The sequence below is a fragment of the Malania oleifera genome, chromosome 9 (genome assembly GCF_029873635.1).
Source record: "Malania oleifera isolate guangnan ecotype guangnan chromosome 9, ASM2987363v1, whole genome shotgun sequence".
Lineage (NCBI taxonomy): Eukaryota > Viridiplantae > Streptophyta > Magnoliopsida > Santalales > Ximeniaceae > Malania > Malania oleifera.
Window position 1 is genome coordinate 33,037,690 of NC_080425.1, and position 21,115 is coordinate 33,058,804.

The 21,115-nt window shown below is 36.7% G+C and overlaps 1 protein-coding gene across 1 annotated transcript in view; it reads left to right on the plus strand.

Moving 5' to 3' along the window:
- Positions 1–471: 471 nt before the first annotated feature.
- LOC131164520 (DEAD-box ATP-dependent RNA helicase 5) overlaps positions 472–21,115 on the plus strand; it is a 51,837-nt gene continuing 31,193 nt past the window's right edge. The window contains exons 1-4 of the mRNA XM_058121781.1: positions 472–1,348; positions 1,445–1,569; positions 7,237–7,344; positions 15,796–15,876. Coding sequence (XP_057977764.1) covers positions 628–1,348; positions 1,445–1,569; positions 7,237–7,344; positions 15,796–15,876 — 1,035 coding nt within the window. The 5' untranslated portion in view covers positions 472–627. The remainder of the gene's footprint in view (positions 1,349–1,444; positions 1,570–7,236; positions 7,345–15,795; positions 15,877–21,115) is intronic.

Here is a 21,115-nt window from a genome sequence, read left to right on the forward strand (position 1 = left end):
AAACATGTTTACGTTGTCAATTTTTTGTTTTTATTGTTAGTATTCATTTGTTTACCAAAAAACTAAAAATTAGATTTTATAATTTTTAGTCATTTTTGCAACATGTGAAATTTTAATATTTCGGAATAGATTTTTTAGATTAAATTATTTATTTCATATACTTTTAAATTAAAATTAAAATTAAAAAATCATATAAATTTAAATATATTTAAAAATATACATAATTTTAAAAAAAAATAAGAATCTAATTACAAATATTATTTAATAAAATTTAAAATAAAACAATTAGGTAGAATAATTAAAATAAAATTTTTAATTATAGTATCTTTTAATTTGCATTATTTGTAATTTTATTTTTTTAATTATATTTTTATAATATTTTTTAATTTAAAGATGAAAATAGGTATTTTTTAATTAAAATTTCAATTTACATTAATTTATAAATATGTACCGAATATCTTTTTGATTTTTAATTCTTAGTTTCATATTTCTTTCCGTTTCTCAAAAATTTGAGCCTTAAAAGTTTTAAGACAGTACCTTCTATTTCTCTTTCCCCGCGCGCAGAACCCTAGTCGCATCCCATCGTCCCTCCTTGGCGCGCCGGCTCTGGTTTTGTTCCGTTCAGTAATGGGTCGTAAATTAGAAGAAGCTCTCACCGTCAGTGAACCAGAGTCCGTGGGACTCACCAACAACTTCCAAACCAAAACTAAGAATAAGACAGAAGAAAAAATGGGGAAGGCGAAGCTGAAGAGGAAGCTTGAAGTGACGGAGCTCGTAGTAGAAAGTCCAGATAACGTAGAGCCCGACGAGGAGAAGAAAAAGAAGAAGAAGAAGGATAAGAAACACAACAGAGAGAAGAAAGAGGAGGGTGAAGGAGATGGGTGTGTAGAGGAGAGAGCAAGTGATGGGGGCGAGAAGGGAACGGAAAGCCCAGGTGCTATAGAGAAGACGAAGAAGAAAAAGAAGAAAGAGAAAGGAAGAGAGAGAGAAAGTAATGGGTGTGCCGAAGAGAGAGAAATCGAAAACCCATATGGTATGGGGGGCGAAAGCAAGAAGAAGAAAGAGAAAAAAGAGAAGAAAGAGGAGAGTGAAAGTAATGGAATTAGGGAGGAAAGAGAAACAGATGGGGCTGCAGAGGAGAGAGAGTGTGATGGTGAAGTGGTGGTGACTGGGAAGAACATTAAACAATCGAAGTATGCAGCTCTGAAGTCGTTTGAAGACACCGACCTCTCTGCAGAAGTGCTTGAATGCTGTAAGGGTTTCAGCAAGCCGTCGCCGATACAATCCCATGCGTGGCCGTTCCTATTGGACGGTCGGGATTTCATTGGGATTGCAGCGACTGGGTCAGGTAATCTCTTGGGAATTGGGATTGTTCGCAGTTTGTTCTGTGAAATATACCCTTTTGGTGTGTGGATTGATTGTTTTTCCATGATTCTGTGATCAGGGAAAACTTTGGCGTTTGGGGTTCCGGCACTAATGCATGTTTTAGGCAAGCGGAAGGGCAAAGCGTCAAAGAAGGTGAATCCACTTTGCCTAGTAATGTCGCCGACGAGGGAGCTTGCTCAACAAGTATGTGTCCCATTACACAGTTCCATGTTGCGTTCCATACTGAGCTCTGTTAACGCCTTGTTTATAGCGTGTGATGCATTTTCAGTTTTCCTCATTAATTCAATACTCAAATTTCTTGCTTCTGTTATTGGCAAATTTTGGATATGCATTTGTCTTTCCAAGATAGGATTTTGGACCTTTGGAGTTGGCATTTTTATTATGAACTCTTGCAATACTATCAAAAAATTTGTAGGTCAATTTTAGTAGCCTTATATTGTTGTGCATGATGGAAAGTTTTTTGGGACTGATTTTTTGGGAGATAAATTCTATTCAAGCATAAGTGATGTGGTGGGCTTCAAGAGGATAAAATTCAGAACTTTGATGGTTTTTGCTCTGTGTAGCCTTAGGGAATAAAGGACATTATGAAATGTGTTTTTCTTTCAAAATCTTCATTTAGGTGGCTTGTTCACTTAAATATTAATTTTAAACTAGCTTCTTTTATTTTTAAACTACGTAGTTTTGAGTCTAGGTGCAATGGTAGAGTTGTCGTCGTGTCACCTAGAGGTCATGGGTTTGAGGCGTAGAAACAGTCTCTTACAAAAATGTAAGGTAAGTTTGAGTACTATAGACCCATCATGATTTGCCCCATTCACTGGACCCCACATATGCAAGAGCTTTGTGCATTGGGCCGCCCTTTACTATTTTGAGTCAAGGATGCCTTGATGATGGTCTCGGCCTGTAGCCTCAGCTGTTTGCTGTTTTCTTAATGATTGACAGAGTATGGAATTCACCTTGTGATGCAGAGCTGGGCAGTAAAATTTGCTGTCTAGTGATGTAGCATAAAAGTCTAGCATAAGTAAAGCAGAGGGGTAGCCAAATAATGCAAATGGGAATGAAAAGGGAACTAGAATAACAAGTTACTAGGATTTCTAATCCCAATAGAGAACTCAGTATGAATTTTATTTTAGTTTTTTCATCAACAAAGAGAGAATTCATAAATAGGGCATAAGAGGGTACGACCCATGTACAATCAAAGAAAAGATAAGAGTAAAACAAAAAAGATGGATCAATTGGGTGATAATTTATCCAAAGGGTCAAGAATTGCATGTGTTCAGCCTGTACTGCAGCTACTGCCCACTGAATTACTTTGAAAGAGTGGTCAGCCATCATTGGGGATTAGGGGAGAAGTAGTTGTTCCTTCAAAAGCTCTGGCATTGCTCTGTCTCCTCACAATCCAGAAGCTAGGGGATGGGATCAAGGACAGGCTTTTCCCTTTTTGTATTCATAGAAATAACCTTTCGTGCCCAGATTACTTTTCCCACAGTTTTAACAGTGAACCAGTTAGTTCTGTAAGAGCAGTGACGGTATTTCAAAAAATATTCTGGTCCAGGGCAGTGGAGCAGTAAATGGTCTACAATTTTAGCATCTTCTTTGCATAGAAAGCATGTTTTGACCAAGGAGAAACCCCTTTCTTTGATGGTTAAAGTGTGGATCCTCCACAAAGTTGCCTCGCAAGAAAAAAAGTGGTTTTGGTAGGTGCAAGAGTTTTCAAAATGGCTTCCCATGGGAAATTAGGCGTGACCTCGTAGGGGCTGTCTAGCCTGGCTGCTTGTAGTAGGAGCTGAATGTGAGGTAGCCATTATGTTTAGCTTCCATAAAGGCACATTTGGATTGGATCAGACCAATTGGGGACATTTCTGCAAAGACAGCTGTAAAAATCGGCAAAAGAATCAAGTTCTCAATCATGGGTATTTCTAGTAAACAAGATGCTTCAAATGTGCCCCATACAGTGGTCCACATAAATGCTCACCAAAGCATCTTTTTTGCAGGAAAGATTGAAAATGGCAGGAAATTGAGAACTGAGAGGAGATGAGCTGCACTGGCTATCATGCCAAAAGAAAGTATTGTTCCCATTTCCAAGATGGAAGTGGATGAGTGTGAAGAAATCCTCCCACCCTTTACTTCCAATCACTTACCCCATAGGATTGCATGGGCTCTTTGAATGCCCACCCATTATTATCGAGGTTGAACTTGAAGGAAATAATCTTTCTTCATAATAACTACCTTGTTCGTGAATCTCCATATTCATTTACCAAGGAAGACCTGTTGAAAAGCATGAGAAATTTGGCTCAACTTACTTCTTGGAATTGGTTGCTGAACACAGCGCATCTAACTAAATGGAACTTAACAAGCTTCCTGTATTTCCCCAAAGAAATCATATTTGAATGTCTTCCAATCTTTTGGTCATAGAGCAATGTATAGGAATAGAGGGATGTGAAGTAAATTGGGTGGTTGGAGCAGGTGCTTTTGATGAGAATGAGTCTACCCCCTAAAGAGAGGTAATTATGCTTCCAATCAGTCATATATATATATATTTCAAATCTTTCAACAATAGGTTCCAAAATCCTCCCCCCCTCCTTGACAATTGCACAAAAAGGCAGACCAAGATAGTTCAAAGGAAAGGTCGTTAGCTTGCAACCTTGCAACCCATGATACCATTGTTACAAGGGTCTCCATAGAATGGTTTTACTGTAAAATTCAGAAAATGAGAAACTCTACAATCCTCACCCTTAATCTATCTTGAAAATTTTTAATCTTAGGCTTCTGTTTATTTAATTGGTCACATACTAGTCTATAGTCATGTGGCTTCTCAGGAACATTAGGGCAAAATAGCCCATATAAGGAATTAAATTAAATGCTGCTAAAAGGAGAAAAAAGAATAAAATGCTCCAATAGCATATATAGTATTCTGCTACTTCAACATGAATAGTAAATAATGGGCTTTTTGGCCTTTAGTTTGGATCTAGATGCTCACGCATCAAACTCCCAATGTTGCAAGAAAGAGCTTGTCCTTAAGTTTGAATTGATTTTCCGTGACAGAACGTTATTCCTTGCCATCCTTTCCGTTTATCTACAAAAGCAACACTGTATGCTTCCAAGAAATTTGAATGTGGTTATGAGGCTCTTGAGAATTGGATTTCCATTGAAGCTTTAGTTTCCAAACTTTCCTGCAAACTCGCTTAATCATGTAGCAAACCACTCCATGCACATAAAGTAAACATAAATAGTATATATATATATATATACATATATTTTGGGGGTGGGAGTGGGGGAGGATTTGGTGGAAAACCCCTTCTGCTTTTTTTTTTTTTTGTCTTGGAGTTAGGGATGAGCATTTGGTCGGCGTAATTAATTCAGTTAGTTAACTGAATTAACCAAAAAATTTCGGTTAATGAATCTTGTTAACTGACTGAACCAAAATTCTATATTAATTGAACTCAGAATTGATTGAATAGAATTTCAGTTAAATCGGTTAACTGATTTTATATTTTAATATATATAATATATAAATAATATATATAATTTTAATATATATAATGTATACAAAGTATATATCAAATTTTTAGTATATATAATATGTAAAATATTGTAACATATATAATTATTAATTATTTATTTATACTATTTGGTTAATTTGATTAATCGAACATATAAAACTATAAAACCGGACTGAAAATCAAAAGCTGAAGTTCAATGAAAATGAAAACCGAACTGAGCCGAATAAATTTTTAACCGAACCAAACTGACCGAATTTACTTAGTTAATTTGGTTAATTTGGTTTTGACCGAATTATGCTCACCCCTACTTGCAGTAACACTGGAGGGGGAGGGAAGAACCTTAGCTGCCATCATGGATGCCCACTGCACAGGTTCCATCTCGCTGCCATCACTCTGATGCTGCTGGTGAGTCTCTCTCTCTCTCTCTCTCTGCTGTGTCTTCTTCTTTTTCTCTTTACTTTTTTTCTTTTTTTCTCTTTTCTCAAGAAACCAGCACCCGCTATCAGTTTTTTTTTTTCCCCTCATTTTTTGTGTTCTCTTTCTTGGTTTCCAAACAATTCAAGCCCCCTCTTTGTTTTTTTTTTCTTCCTTCTTTTCCCTCATATTTTCTCTCCATGCTTTTCTGTTTCATTCCTTTTCTTACTCAGTGATCAAATACGTAACCCCTCAAGACCATACCCCTAGTTCCTTTACCTTTTCTTTTCCTGCTCTTTCTCTTAGAACCAAACATCCTAGGCAATGTTAACCTGTACTTATAGATTTACGGTTGGGGGACATGTAATTGATGGCTCTCTCTTGCTCTCCTTTCCTTAATCAGAGCCAAGGAGTTCTCTTTGGCATCTATAACAGACATTAATTTGCCCCTCCCCCAGGTTTTTGCTTTCTTCAATTGTTAAATTTCTCCTTAGTTTTGCAATGGCAATTTTTATCACACATTAGACCAGACCTAAAGTTGTGCAAGCAATTTCAAGGACCCTCCCTAGAGAAAAATTAAATTTTCTATATTAAATTTCAATTTTTGATTTTGCTCAAGTTGTAAATTTTTGTGCAGTCAGAGCAAAATTAAATTTTCTGTCTCCAATTGTTAACTCTCTCTCTCTCTGATTGCTTGAATTTTAAAGAGGAATCATTTTGCATAACAGCACATGTGGGTTGCAATTTTAAGGATTAAGATTAGCAACCCACACTTTAAATTTTCCATGGAGAGATTGTGTGAACAAGACAGATTTGTGGAGTTCTTAGTGATATAATTAATAAGACCTAAAAATCATTTAAGAGTCGATAATATTTTGTATTTTTTTTATAATTTTAATTCAAAATTAGGGAAAAATAGGATTGTTTGTTGGAGGATTCTCAACACAGTTGACATGAACTGCCTTTGGTGCACATATATGCATGTGCAGACATACATACATATATATATATATATATATATAATTATATATATATAACTGAAATTTGTTTTGTTTTATTCCTGAATATTGAAGCTCGGCAGGAGGGTGGTGGTTGGACTGTTGGAGTGCCTTGGGCAATTGGTCCTGGCTATACTAGATCAGGGATTGGAGAAGCCTAGCATTTTCAGTCCTAAAGGAGCTATTGGTCGTTTTGTCAGTTTTTATAGAGGTGTTAAAAATGGGGAGGATGACTCAATAATGCTCTTAGTAGTATGGAACGGCAATGATGTGGCTGAGTTGATATTCCAATTATGCAAGCTCTTTTTTCCTTTTTGTGATAGGTGAGTGAAGAAGAGGTATGGTAAGGTTTGAACAGCCCACTCATATGTAGGATGCAATGAGCAGTGAGCAATGATGATACCTTACCCACTGTTTGATCCAATACTTACATATTCCTTCTGAATGGATCTATTGAATATTATTTTGCTCGGTGAAATGATCCCGGATTAGGGATTCCACTTTCAGGTTTCTCAGGAATGAAGTGATGTGCTAATGAGATCTAAATTCCTTGCCTTCTCAACTATGATATGAAACTATTGCATATGCTTGTGATAATTGTTTTGCCAGGCTGCACTGTTCTCACTAAAGTTGAACTTTTTGTCCTATACATTTGTGTGTGGTTTTGTTTTGAAGTTATATGACACTGGTGTGCTTTCGGGATATATGTGTGTGTGTGTGTGTGTGTGTGTTGTATACACACACATATTTACATGTTAGATGATTAATTTAATTGGTCAGGTGAATTTTTTTTAATTGTGTTACTGCTCTTACTAACTTCTATTGCCATTTTTTTTTTTTATAATTTTGTTGCATTATGTATAAATATGGTCATTTGATTCATATAGCTTATGTGTTGAAAAATAGGACCAAATGTTGACATTTGGCGCTGGTTGCAGATATCAGATGTTCTTTGTGATGCTGGGAGACCTTGTGGTGTGAAAACAGTTTGTTTATATGGGGGAACTTCGAAAAGACCACAGATTTCTGCTCTGAAGTTTGGTGTTGTAAGATATTTCAAATTTTTATCCCAGTGATGTTTTAGATTTTAAGATGGATGATTTTATTTATTATGTACTAAATCTTCGAAGAATGGTTCAGAATTTTAGATCAAATGTATAATTTCCCATATGATATTCTGAATAATGAATGACTGTATTTACTGTCCTTAATCTCTAAGAATGTTTCAGAACTCTAGATCAAGTGCAGTCCTTATTTTCAGTGGTAGATGCTCCAACAAGTAGGAGGCTGTCTTCTTCAAGCGCAGTTAGAAAATAGAAGGATAATTATATGAAGTTCTACAAGAAAATTAGGATATGGTCTCAGAATTTTAGGGTTGAAAACCTTTTTCATTTTTAAGCGCACTGCATTTTAAGTTAAAGTAACACTTAATATGTCTTACTTTAGGACTGTTTATTGGTCACTTACCCATGAGGCAGTGGGTTGTGAATTGCTGTGAGGAGATGATGATGTGATTTCTTCAAGGGGTCTCCAAGACTTTTGAATTCCATTAGACTGAGTTTGGAAAGAGATTTGGATTATCAAACAAATGAAAGATAGGGTAAATCATTTAAAGCTGACAAAGAATGAAGCAAGATGGATGGTCTAGGTCTTGGGTTAGGGCTGCTCATGGGTCAGGTTTGGCACAAAATTCCAACCAACCCAACCTGGTGGATTTGATGAAAAGCCAATTCTAGGTTGAACTGTGAAGGGTATGGTTTGGTCGATTTGTATGACTGGGTGGGTTGGGTCACATTGGCGGTTTGATTGGATTTTTTTTAATGAAAAAAATGAAACTTTAATCTGAGTAAGATTAAAATTGTAAAGCATTTTCTAGCTTGAAAATACTAGTGTCATTCTGCACTTACCCAAATGGCAAACCTTGGGCCATTGTTAATTTGAGACCAAAAGAATTTTTGCAACATTCATGACTGCAAAAAAAGAGTATTATGGGAGAGACAGTTGGACACTATGACACACATAGACTTTAATCTGAGTAAGATTAAAATTGTAAAACATTTTCTAGCTTGAAAATACTAGTGTTACTTGTTGCTTACCCAAACGGCAAACCTAGGGCCATTGTTAATTTGAGACCAAAAGAATTTTTGCAACACTTATGATTGCAAAAAAAAAAAAAAAAAAAAAACAAGAGTATTGAGGGAGAGACAATTGGACACTGGGACACAGATAGTGTAGATGTATGTAAGAAGGTTAGAGAGAGAGAGACTGTCTTGACTTTTACTGTTGTCATCATTGTCACTGGCTGATGGTTGCATAGACTGATGGGTTGCAGCCTTGCCTTGCCTGGTTGCGCTAATGGGGAACAAGCAACTTGATTTGGTGGAGCAGGAAGGAGGGTGGAGGTGTGGAATTGTGGAGATTGTGTTGGGAGTGGAAGCAGTGTGGAATGTTAGAAGAGAATGAGAAGTGAGAACAAAGGGCTCTGAGCCCTAATTTGAACCTTATTCCCTTCCCCCCAACTCACAATTTTTTTTGGAGCTTCCCCACCGCCTTCACCCCCCTCCCCCCAATTATATGCGGTTTGGGTGTTGCCATGTATTAAAAAATACTGGCAGTCTGCATGGTGGTAATGGTTGTGTCCATCATGGATTTTATGTAATGGGTGATTGATGGACCTTGTGTCCATGAATTCATTTTTTGCATTAGTAAACTTGTTAAAACATATGGATTCAAATGTTTTGACCCTAGAATCCTACATATTAATGCACTAGATGATTTAAAATAAATTTTAATCAATTTAAATATAATGAACATGCTACATGCATTTGCTACTTTTTTTTTTTTACTACTTATTATTGTCAAAAATTATAGAGACGAAAACCAAGAAACGAAAACTAGAAACAAAAACAAAAAACCAAAAACAAAAATTAAAAATCAGAAACCAACAACATATTTGGTTAATATTTATAAAACTAAAATAAATTTAAAACTTAATTAAAAAATGTTGTTTTTGTCTTTAAATCAAATAATATTATAAAAATAGGATTAAAATAATAAAATTGCAAAATTATACACATTAAAAAAACATTACAATAAAAAAACTATTATAATTATTTTATTTTAATTATTATATTTTCAAAATTTACTTTACAATAAATTATTGGGCATGACAATTGAAAAATAGTAAAAATATTTTGTAATGGGCTTTATTATTATTTTTTTAAATTTATGTATATTTTTATTTCAATTATATTTAAATTCATATAATCATTTATTTTAATTTTAATTTAAAAGTGTATAAAATGAATGATTTGATTCAAAAGAACTATTTCTGAATATTAAATTTCTGACAATAGGTTGCCAAAACAGCAGAAAACCATAAAATTTGGTTTTCAATTTTTTTTTTGCAAACGGTAGAAAACTCATAACAGAAATAAAAAATTGGCTACATAAACAAATGCATTCTTATAATCTGTTTCCTCAATATGCAGAGACAAAAACAGAAAACAGAAAACAATAACGGTACCAAACAGGCCCTTATTGATTATAAGGTATTAATGTTGAAGTGGTTAATCCTGTTCTAGATCAGTTCTAGGGTTTCTTGTTGCTAACAGGAGTAGAAGGAAAACTAAGCTTTTTATTAATTGAAAAAATGGTGTCCCTGGCCCAGCAGCCTTACAACTGGCCAGCAGCCTTACAAGATTATTTATAGCTCCCCACTAAGGAACTTCTGATCTCGGTCAGCTGTGATCGACATGACCGCTCCTTGCAGTAGGACCAACTCGCGAAAGAATAAACTGGCTACCTTCCAATGTTTTCTTACATGATATGAAGTGTGCCATCATTTAGTCTCTGTCGACCACAACAAAAATATAGTTCATGCTGATTTCGCTGAAGACCCAAAACAAAATGTACAGAAATATCCTCCCAAGGTCTGGATGGGATAGGTGTGTGGCATGTAATGTATTCTGAGACTGTCCCTTGGAAGTCTGACAAATCACATGCTTCTGGATTTACTTGGTCACATCTCTCTTCCACTATGGTCAGAAATAACACTTCTCCACTAAAACCACTGTTTTATTGCAACCCAAGAGCTCATTAGTGTTGTCACCATGTAATTCTGAGATCCAGCTTCTCCCTCAATGAACCATGAGGGATGCACAGCCTGCTACCAAAGAACAAACATCCTTCCTGCAAGGTCAATAATTCGATTGATTGGATTGACAATTATGACACCACTCATGAAAATCTGCATATTCCAGACACCACTCTTTCTACTAATTGAAACCGACTACTTTTTTCTGTGTAAAACCTGTAGGGAAGCTCGTCAGCCACCTTGTTCTGTTGGCCCGACTTATGTCGAAGAAGAAAATTGAATTGTTGTAGGAAATTGAACGAGCATGCATCCTGCTCAAATTTTTCTGATGATTGAAGTGCTTCAAAGCAAGGTCTTAAATTTCGATTTTGACTCAAATTTCGAAGCTCCAAAAGTACGGAAATTTCGACAGAAAATAATATTTCAATGTCTATTTCAATTTCTATTTGAAAAAATAATGGAAATCAGTGGTAAGTCATGGAATTCTTTTATGAAACTTTAGAAATGGTTAATAGAGGTAATAACGTAAGTTTTAGGACTAATATATTACAAATTAAATACATCTATGCTGTGTATGAGGTGGAAAAGTTGTAATATAGTTTGTGTATAAGATAATGTGCATTAAAATTATTCAGTTAATACAAATGAAATTTCTGAATTATTTAAATATTATTTATTATACAAATAATGATAATTTAGACATGAATGCTTAGATAAAAGATGTTGTTGCAAGTTTATTTTTTCATATAATTTCAAAATCCCTTGTAATAATCTTTTTGTTTCAATAAAAAAAATACAGAAATTAAAAAAGAAATTTTGTTTTGCTCCTAAATCTTTCATTTGAATTCTGAGGAAATTTTGTTCTATAGTTAAAATTTTGACAAATTTTTCTAAAATTTATAGATTTTGATAAATTTCAAATGATTCGTTGAAATTTCGATGGAAATTATGTAAAATGGAAATCGGCTGCCATTTTGATTTCGAGGGTGACAGAAATCAGAAATTTCGACGGAAATTTCGTGGAAATTTACGACCATGCTTCAAAGCTTTGGTGGTCTGCTGAGTACGAACTTCCACTGGAATATGTACTAAGTGTTTGATGGCTTTGCCAATTGCATAGAACTCCAACTCATATGTGGACCACTTCTACATAGCCTCACACTAAACTGTAAATGCTGCTGGTGGGCCTTCTTGAGAAAGAACACCAACTCCCACAAGTGAAGCTACACAATCCACCTTGAACATGTTCTCAAAGTTCTGCACTACTAGAGTTGGAGCTGTAGAACTATTCCTTAATTTTTGTGTGACTTTTTCCTTGTTCTTCCTCCTATTGGAACTTAACCTTCGTCAGACTCTCAGTAATCGGTACCATGATTGAGCTGAAGCCTGTGAAAGCTTGTCAACCCGTGGAAGTTTCGTACATCACTGATAATTTTAGGAGGGGCCAATCTTTGATCTTGCAAACCTAATCATCATCCACATTTATTTCTGCTGCAATCACAACAAATCCTAAGAAGAGAGTGTTTTTGTCATAGAACACTTATTAAGGTCAACGTGTAGCTTACTCTCCTTCTGTCAATACTTTCCTCAAGCGATGCAAATGATTGTCTTCACTTCAATTATAAATGAGTGGATTGATAAACTGATTAAGCAAGCACATAAAAGGTGTTGGGTGTGCTGATAGATCTGAAGGGCATCACCAACCACTTGTGCAAGCCTCCTGTAGTTTTGAAGGTTATCTTTCGTTCATCTTCTTACCAAACGCAAATCGGGTGATAGCTGCTCCTTAGATCAATTTTTTTTAACACTACAGAACCTACCAACATACCTGGCATGTTTTTTGGGTGCGAAATGAGAATTTGATATTTCATTGTGATTTTGTTGATCGCCCTGCTATCAACACACATTTTCCTGCTACCATCCTTCTTTGGGGTTAATAATGCAGGCACTGCACACGGGGTTATGCTTTCTTGGTTCTTACCTTGTTGAAGTAGGCCCTCCACAATCCTGTGTTGTGCTGTATTTTCCTATGGGCTCATATGGTAGTGTGGTAGGTTTGCTTTGGGAACAAGATGGATGTGCTGTTGAATATCTCCTATAGGTGGTAATCATGCAGGTTAGCCGCCTAGCATTATTTCCTTGAGCTCATCTAGTAAAGTTCGTACTATGGTTGGAACCTTAGCTGGGATAGTCTTTTTTGATCCTTTACCACAAGATCATTACTCTGAGGTTTTCTTTACTTCTACATTGAATGTTAGACTGGGAATAATTGAGAATTCTAATCTTCCATTGGATTTTGTGGCCTTGGGATAAGTAAGATCAGTCAAAGGGCAAAGGGTAATTTTTGTCCCGTCCCTTAGAAATTGATAGACATTATCTTACCCTTTTGACTAGCATTCTTGTCAAAATGCCATGGACCTAATAGTAGGTGATATGCTTCCTAATGCCACAACATTCTCCCAATAGAAAAAGGATTAGATTGTTCTATGGAAATTGCAATTTCTTGAAGATGTCTTGGACATGATATTGCTCCCACTCTCTATCATGACATCATATATATTCTGCCTGATTTTGCATGAAGTTGGAAGAATGTTGTGGCATTAGGGGCCCATCTTGCCTGATTTGGTTTCAAATGAAATCAATCTCCTATCTTTGAAGGAATGAGATTCTCCGTCCGCATTCTACACATCATTTGGGTCAATGTACAATTCTTGTTGTTCATCTTCACACTTTCTTTGGGTTGAGTTGTTCACATTCCATGACATTGACTTGCCTTCGATCTCTTCCCGTATCTATGTTTGAGTACTTGTCAGATCAATGCCCATACTCTTGACAGAGGAAACATTAATCAAGGACTGGCTTGGCATAAGATTTCTTGGTGCTTCTTCCATCAAGTTGGGCCCCAGGTCTGTTGGTATTATTTTCCTCTCAGTTCCAATAACACGTGGTTTGGGTTTGGTCCCTAGAACTTGCTCCCCATCACTAGTTGTGCTGGCTATATCATGATTTGACTGATGAACCAAAGGGGCCCTCTCCACCTACATCTCTACCTTTAAAGCCAAGTTATATGCTTCCTCTAACGTCTCGAGTGTATCTAGGGAAACTTGATCATGTATTGCTAGATGGAGACCATTCACATACCTTGCAACTTTATTGGAGCCTCGGTTTTTGCTAAATTGTTGTAAGATGAAAAATTAATTAACTCGTTTGTAGATTATTAGATGGATTCAAAATCCTTGTGGGAATTCTGGAGCTTTTGAAATGTACATCTTTCATAGTTGGTTGCTAGGAATCAGGCAAATAGCAATTGATTCATTTGTTACCATGATCCATATGTTGCTTCCTTTTTGGCTGTTCAGTTGACTAGCATCTGATCCTACCATGCCACAGCATCTTGCATGATTTTGATACCTGCTTGTCTTCTGGGATGTATGGTCGAAAAATGCTTATCCAACCCAAGAATTCCTCTATTCCCAAATTCCTGTTGAAGCTAGGTAGATCCAATTTGATATTGTAGTCGGTATGGCTTCTTGATGGTTGTTGGTTGGATCAACTATCAAAATAACATCCTCTTCATACAAGTCAGCGTTAACCACAAACTTTTGCCAGGGTGGCTAAGTGTTTGGTTTGGCCTGCCTATTGGACAACCCTTAACGCCCATACCCATGCAAGCATGTTGTGCAGGGTTACTTGGGTGTTGATTAGGATCAATTGTGAGGCCTTCTATTGTAGCTCTCATTTTGCTGCATATTTTTCATGAACTTGACTCTCGTAAGAGTTTTATTGCCCACCGTCTCGTTGTTTCCTCCTCCATTATTCGCGATCAGTCAAGTAAGCTTGCACAGCGTAGGGTGTTTACGATATTAGTGTCAGTCATTTTGTCCTAAATCAGTTTTAGGGTTCATGCAAACAAGGATGGAAGGAAAATTAAGGGCCCGTTTAGTTGTGGCAAACATTTTATGTTTTCCAATTTTTGGTTTTCCAAAGAATTATAAAATTTTTTGCTTATTTTTAAATTTTTTTAGGATTCATATTAAAAAGGTAGAAATAAAGAGTTTTATTTTAATGTACAAAACAATTTTTCTTTTTTTATTTCTAGATTTCAAAATATCATAAAAAAGATTACTTGTTTTCTAATTTTCCAAAATTTATGTAAGGTAATATTTAGAATCATGGATTTTGGAGCTTGAAATTGGATTTGTGTGGATTTAGAAGAAATTCTATACATAATCCATAAATTAAAGTCCAAGATCTGAATTTCATGCTCCTATACACAAAGTAAGAGTTATAAATCTAGAAAGATAATGAAAAGATGTTTTCCATCTTTTCTGCATTAAGTTGGAAAATTGGAAAAAAAAAAAGGTGACATTTTTTGTAATTATTTGAAAAATTAGAAATGCAAAATGAAACTATTTCCACAAGGAAACAATGCCAAAACTGTTTATTGTTCATTTATTTCATACAAATGTTGTAAAAATGAAAAATTATCTTACTTTTTGATAATTTTTTAAAAAACTACAATGGAAAATGAAAATTGTTTTCCACAACTAAACGGGCCCTAAACGTTTTATAAGCATAGCTATTTGTAGCCCCCAAAACCTAAAATAAGCATAGATTTAATAAAATCAGGCCTTCTAGTCAACTCGTTAAAACCTTCTATTCAACTCATGAAATCCCTAAATAGAATAAAACAATGCCTAAAATTATGGCTTTCTAGCATAAAATTAGGTCATCAAGATATCAATTCTATATATGTCCCACAAAAATCTAAGATAATTACAGTCTCTTTATTAGGAAGTGCAGTGATCCCCAAGATTAGAGCAGCGCAAGCCTATGTATTATGGAATGCAGAGAATCTGAATGCAGAACCTTGCAAACGCATAGAAGCACCAAAGTCTTTGCTAATGGGCGAAAAGAAACTGAAAATAGAAGCATAGAACAAGAATCACTTATGAAGAGACTAATTAGCATTTCTATAAATTTTAGAACCCATATAATCAGTTGCAACATTGAGATTTGTCCATCTCCCTCTCATTTTTCATATGTTTCTGACATACTATTGGATACTATCCTGAATAAAAATATGTCTATGCAGATATTTAATTACCTTTACCTTTACTAGCCTGTTCTCATTGCTGTTGTTTTTCTTCTTTGTTTCCATGGAAAATGGAAGTGGGGCTTTTGGTTTTGAATTGTTTGGAAATGGATAGAACTCAGTGCACTTCCATATTCTCACATCCAAGGCTGCAATACCATGTTTCTAAATGCAGCATAAGATTTATTTTTTTTATGTAATTAGCAACATGTTCACTTTGTTTGATGTTTGTTTTTGCTGCAACCCTGTGCTATAGTTGTTTATTTGTGCTTGCTTGCGAAGTTATGTTTTTCTTTATGTGCTCAGGACATTGTTATTGGCACTCCTGGCCGTTTGAAGGATTTAATAGAGGCAGGCATATGCTGTCTAAAGGAGGTATCTTTTGTGGTGAGTATTGATTTTAATATCTTTATAATTATTTTCTCTTCAATGGTTGATAGGTAGTTACTTTAATGTTGAAAGAACTACGCATATTTTTGCACTTGTGTTGACAACAAAATCAGCAGACTGATTTTTTCTCTTTTTTTGTTTTTAATATGTTAAACTGCTATATTCATTAAAAGGATCCTGAAAGTCATTAAGCGTATGATAAACTTACATTATTTTTTATCAAACAAAGACAAGTATTTTTTATCAAACAAAAAACATACTGTCATTATGACCATAAGTGAAACTAATGGGAGAGATGGCTATTAACAAATTCAGGACTTAGTTATACTAATTTTACTTCCTAAAAAAAATACAGAATTTGGATTCATTGTTTTAAGGTTCCATTTGTTGTGGTTAATGGTATTTTTAATTTTGCCTGGTATGGAAACAATGCAAGCTTGGGGGAGAACCTTAGTGATGCATGACTGGCTATTGGTGATAAATAAGCCAGCATTGTTATCTAATAAATAAACAACAGCTGCAGCAGCAACAACAATTTGGGTTTGACCGAATGAATCCTTTTCTATCACCCTGCTTAATTGAACACAACATCCTCTGAGAGTTAGAGGACCATCACATCCATCTTGGCTACCATAATCATGTTATTTTGAATGCCTACCCCTCTACATTTTACAGCCTATATGCCCAAATCATCGTAAATGTTCCATAATCTTACTTTTTGCAAGAGTTTCTCCTAATTTACTAGGGCTATGCTCATTTCTTACATCAAATTTAGAGCCATACTGCTTATCCATCTAGATGATAAATAGTAAATGAAAAAAAATTCGTCTCTCTCCGACGACTCCTTCTGACCTATCATCTCTCTCCGACGACTCCTTCTGACCTATCGTCTCTCTCCATCGACCCCTTCTGACCACTTGCCTCTCTCCAATGACTCCTTTTGACCTATCGTCTCTCTCCAGCGACCCCTTCTGACCACTCATCTCTCTTCGACGACTCCTTCTTACCACTTGTCTCTCTCCAGCGATTCCGTACAGCCTCTCATCCCTCTTCGATACCCTACAACCTCTCTGCTTCGAGGTCTCTTCTCAGTCTGAGCTTCAAGGTTTCTGTCAATGTTTCTAAAAGTCGAGGTGGTAATCACTGCAACGCCATGTTCACGGAGGATGATAATCCCGAAGGTTCTTGTAGTTTTTGAGAAAGTTTGAAGATTAAGTTGATAATGCTCAAGAATGGGGGGTTCTATTTTCTTTTTCGTAGAATCCAAGATTTTTGAATTCTCAGTTGGGGAGGGTGGTTCTTATTTCATGTTAACGCATTTTTGAGCGAAATCGATACTCTCTCCAATCTGTTTGCATGGGCAAAGAGAGTGCAAAACGTTTGCTAGCTATTGTGGAGGAGCTAATGTCCAATGTAATTCTTGGTAATTTTGCACGAACATTCAGAGATGGTGAGAAAGTATTTATTTTGCAGTTGGGATCCAATGCACATGGTTGTTTTTTAATGATCTCGGAACTTATACATGGCCGTCGGAAAGGATTTCTGGTGGTGCTGGAAGGAAAACTGGGCAGTGGGTGGAGAGGGTTTGGATTTCATCTACGGAAAGCCATTGCTTCTGAGACGTTAGCCAGCAAACAGACATTAGCCAGCAAACAAACATCCCAATCAGCACTTAAAACTCACAAGGGAGAATTCCAAAACCTTTCTGTTGGCATCGGTGGAGGGGGGTCGGAGAGATGATGATGGTAGAAAGAATGGAAAGCAATTAATGCCATATTCTCAAAATTCAAAATTGAGAAATCATAGCCACGATAGTTGTGATTTGGGTACTAGGAAGGAACAAGCAAAATCAAATGCTCATGTTTCTGTGGAAATTACTGAAAACGTTAGTGGTAACGCAAACTATTATGTATCTTTGAATACAAGCCTTAGATTGCATGGTAGGCTGGATGGAGAATGGGAGGTAATATGGTCCAAAGTTACTCAAGCTCAGGAAGTGGGTTGTACAAAGAATATCATGGAAAACAATAAAAATTTTAAGCCTAAAGCTCCCTTCAAGCCAAAGCCCCATACCTAATTCGAAGCCCATCTTAATCTGGAGGCCCAAACCAACACAAGCCTTTCAAAACGATAAGACCTAGAATCCAGAATCGTCATCTTCAGCCTTGGGGAGTTTGGTGAGAAGGGGCGATGTTGTGGTTCTCGATTCGAAGCAATCTGAAGTTGATCACCGAAGCACGTCGATGCTAGCCTAGTCGATGAAGTCTTCCGATAACGTCGGGACTGACAGTATCGGCACTGATGAGACCGATACTCAGCTTGTAGGCTTTGACAAGACCGATACGGAGCATTTAGACTATGATGAGGCCGATAAAGAGTGCCTCGGCACCGGTGAGTTAGCAAACACATCTGATGGTGAGGAAAACTTGCAGCGAGACACCCAATTGATTCTTCAAGAACATTCCGACAATATTTTCAGGAAGTGGGGAAATTTTGAGCAGTGGGTGCTTGAGCTGTGAGATGGAAGAAGAGTTGCGGTTCCAATTCAGACTTCTTTGCCATCTAGTGAAGTCACAGAGGGTTTAGAAGGGCAAAACCAATTGTCCTTGGTTCTGTTGAAGCTTGCAGATACTCTGGAGGTGTTACTAGCTTAGTTTTATGGGAATGATGTACTTGTGGAGGATTGGGCCTCGGACAACGATACAGAGGTTGCTGAGCTACCTAACGAAAGGGGTTTGTCACCCTTAGCAGTGGAACCACTAGCTTATTCTTTACCCTCGACTATGGAAGGACAGGAAGTTGTCGATGTGGAGAGCCCAGTGAGGGAAGTACCTTATTCCGAGTGGTTCCAAAGAAGATTTAAAGGGTTTGAAAAATTCCTGGGCATGTCCTTACAAGGTTTGGAAAATCAAGTAACCACTTTTTTGCTGGCTGTTGAGGCTGAATTACACTGTAGGGCTACTTTGGAAAAAAATGCACGTCACTTGAAGAGAATTGGTGCGAAAGGTTTAAGAGAGCTGAAAGGTTTATTCAGTTCAGTTAATTATGGTTCTACTTCATCTAGACGCAGTGGTTTTAATAGGGAGCGGGCTCTCTTTGTTTCTAAATGAATTTGAAGATACCTTCATTGAATGTCAGAGGATTGAATGAGGTTGAGAAGAGGCTTCAGATTCATAATTTGTTGCGTACATGGAAACCTGATATTTTATGTTTGCAAGAGACTAAATTTGAATGGATTACTAGAAGAATTGTCCGAAGTATATGGAGTTGTCCATATGTGGATTGGTTGTACTTGGGTTTAGAAGGTGCTTTTGGAGGTATTGTCCTGATGTGGGATCGAAGGGTGTAGTGGAAAAGGTGGAGGAAGCAGTGGGGTATTTTTCTGTTTCATGCAAATTTAAAAATGTCGGTGATAAATTTGAGTGGGCTTTCACAGGTGTTTATGGGCCAAATTTGAACAAGAGGCATAGGAAAATGTGGGAGGAGCTGTCAAGGCTGATTAATTGGTGGGATTCTCCATGGTGGCTAGGTGGTGATTTTAATATAATCTGCTTCCCATCAGAAAGACTAGGGGCTGTAAGTTATACTTGGGCTATGCATGAATTTTTGGATTTTATCTCATTTCATGGGCTGATGGATATATCTATGGAAGGAGGCCTTTACACATGGTCCAACTCTTCCTCCGCTTCTAGAATAGATCGGTTTCTTTTCTCTCTGTTCTTGGCGGATCACTTCACTTAATTTTCACAGAGAAGACTGTCCAAGATACTTTCTGATCACTACCCAATTCTGTTGGGGGGGGGGGGGAAGTCAACAAAGAGGTAGAACTCCTTTTCGCTTTGAAAATATGTGGTTGAGGGTGGAGAACTTTGTTGATAAAGTGAAGGAGTGGTGGGCATCCTATTCGTTCCAAGCAAATCCTAGTTTCATACTAGCTAAAAAATTGGCAGCTTTGAAGTTGGATTTAAAAAAGTGGAACGAGGCGGAATTTGGGAATGTCACTGTTAAGATACAACAACTTTGGAACAAATTGAATGACTTGGATGTTCAAGAGGAAACTCATCTTTTAATAGCTGAGGAAAAGTTAGAACAAGCTACTCTCCGCACTGATATTGAAAAGCTCACTCTTTTAGAAGAGATTAGTTGGAGGCAGAAGTCTAGGGTGCTACATTTGAAGGAGGGGATGCAAATACCAAATTTTTCCATAGAATGGCTAATTCTAATAGAAGAAATAATGGTATTGAGAGCCTTGTGGTTTATGGTCCCTTGTCTTCTGATCAAGGTATGATTGTTGATTACATCACTCAATTTTTCATGAATTTATACTCTGAGCAACAAGTTAGTCGATCATTCCCAGAAGTCTTAGTATTCCCAAGAATATCCGGTGATAATGCAGATTGGCTAGATAGACCATTTGAGGAGGCGGAAATTTTTGATGTCATACAAAATTTTAATGGTGATAAATCGCCTGGACCAGATGGATTTACAATGGCTTTCTTCCAAGCTTGTTGGGGGATTCTCAAACCTGATCTTATGGCTGTGTTCCATCATTTTTTTGATAAAGGTCAGTTTGAGAAAAGCCTGAATGCTACTTTCATCACTCTCATCCCTAAAAAAAATGAAGCAATTGAAGTAAAGGATTTTCGCCCTATTAGTCTTGTTGTTGGGGGGGGGGGGGGGGGGGTTATAAGATCATTGCTAAAGTCTTAGCCACCAGAATATGGAAGATATAATTTCAACTTCTCAGAATGCTTTTGTGAGGAACAGGCAGATTCTTCACCCTGTACTTATTGCTAATGAATGCCTTGATGGTAGATTGAAAAATGGGATGCTAGGGCTTCTTTGCAAATTCGATGTTGAGAAGGCGTTTGATCATTTAAATTGGGGTTTTCTTATGCAGTTACTAGAACAAGGTGGGTTCTTTGCAAAATAGAGGCGGTGGATTTTCTTTTGTATATCTACAGTTCGTTTCTCCATTTTGATAAATGGCACTCCTTGTGGTTTTTTTGAGAGCTCTAGGGGGTTGAGACAAGGTGACCCATTATCTCCTTTGTTGTTTGTCTTGGTTATGGAAGCCCTGGGGAGAATGTTGGATAAAGCTGTCCATGATGGTCACATGTAAGGCTTTGGTGTGGGACGTATAGAGGGAAGAGCTTTGGTGGTGCCTCATCTTCTCTTTGCGGACGACACTCTATTTTTTTGTGACTCTGATCTGGATCAGATTTTGTTTCTCCGT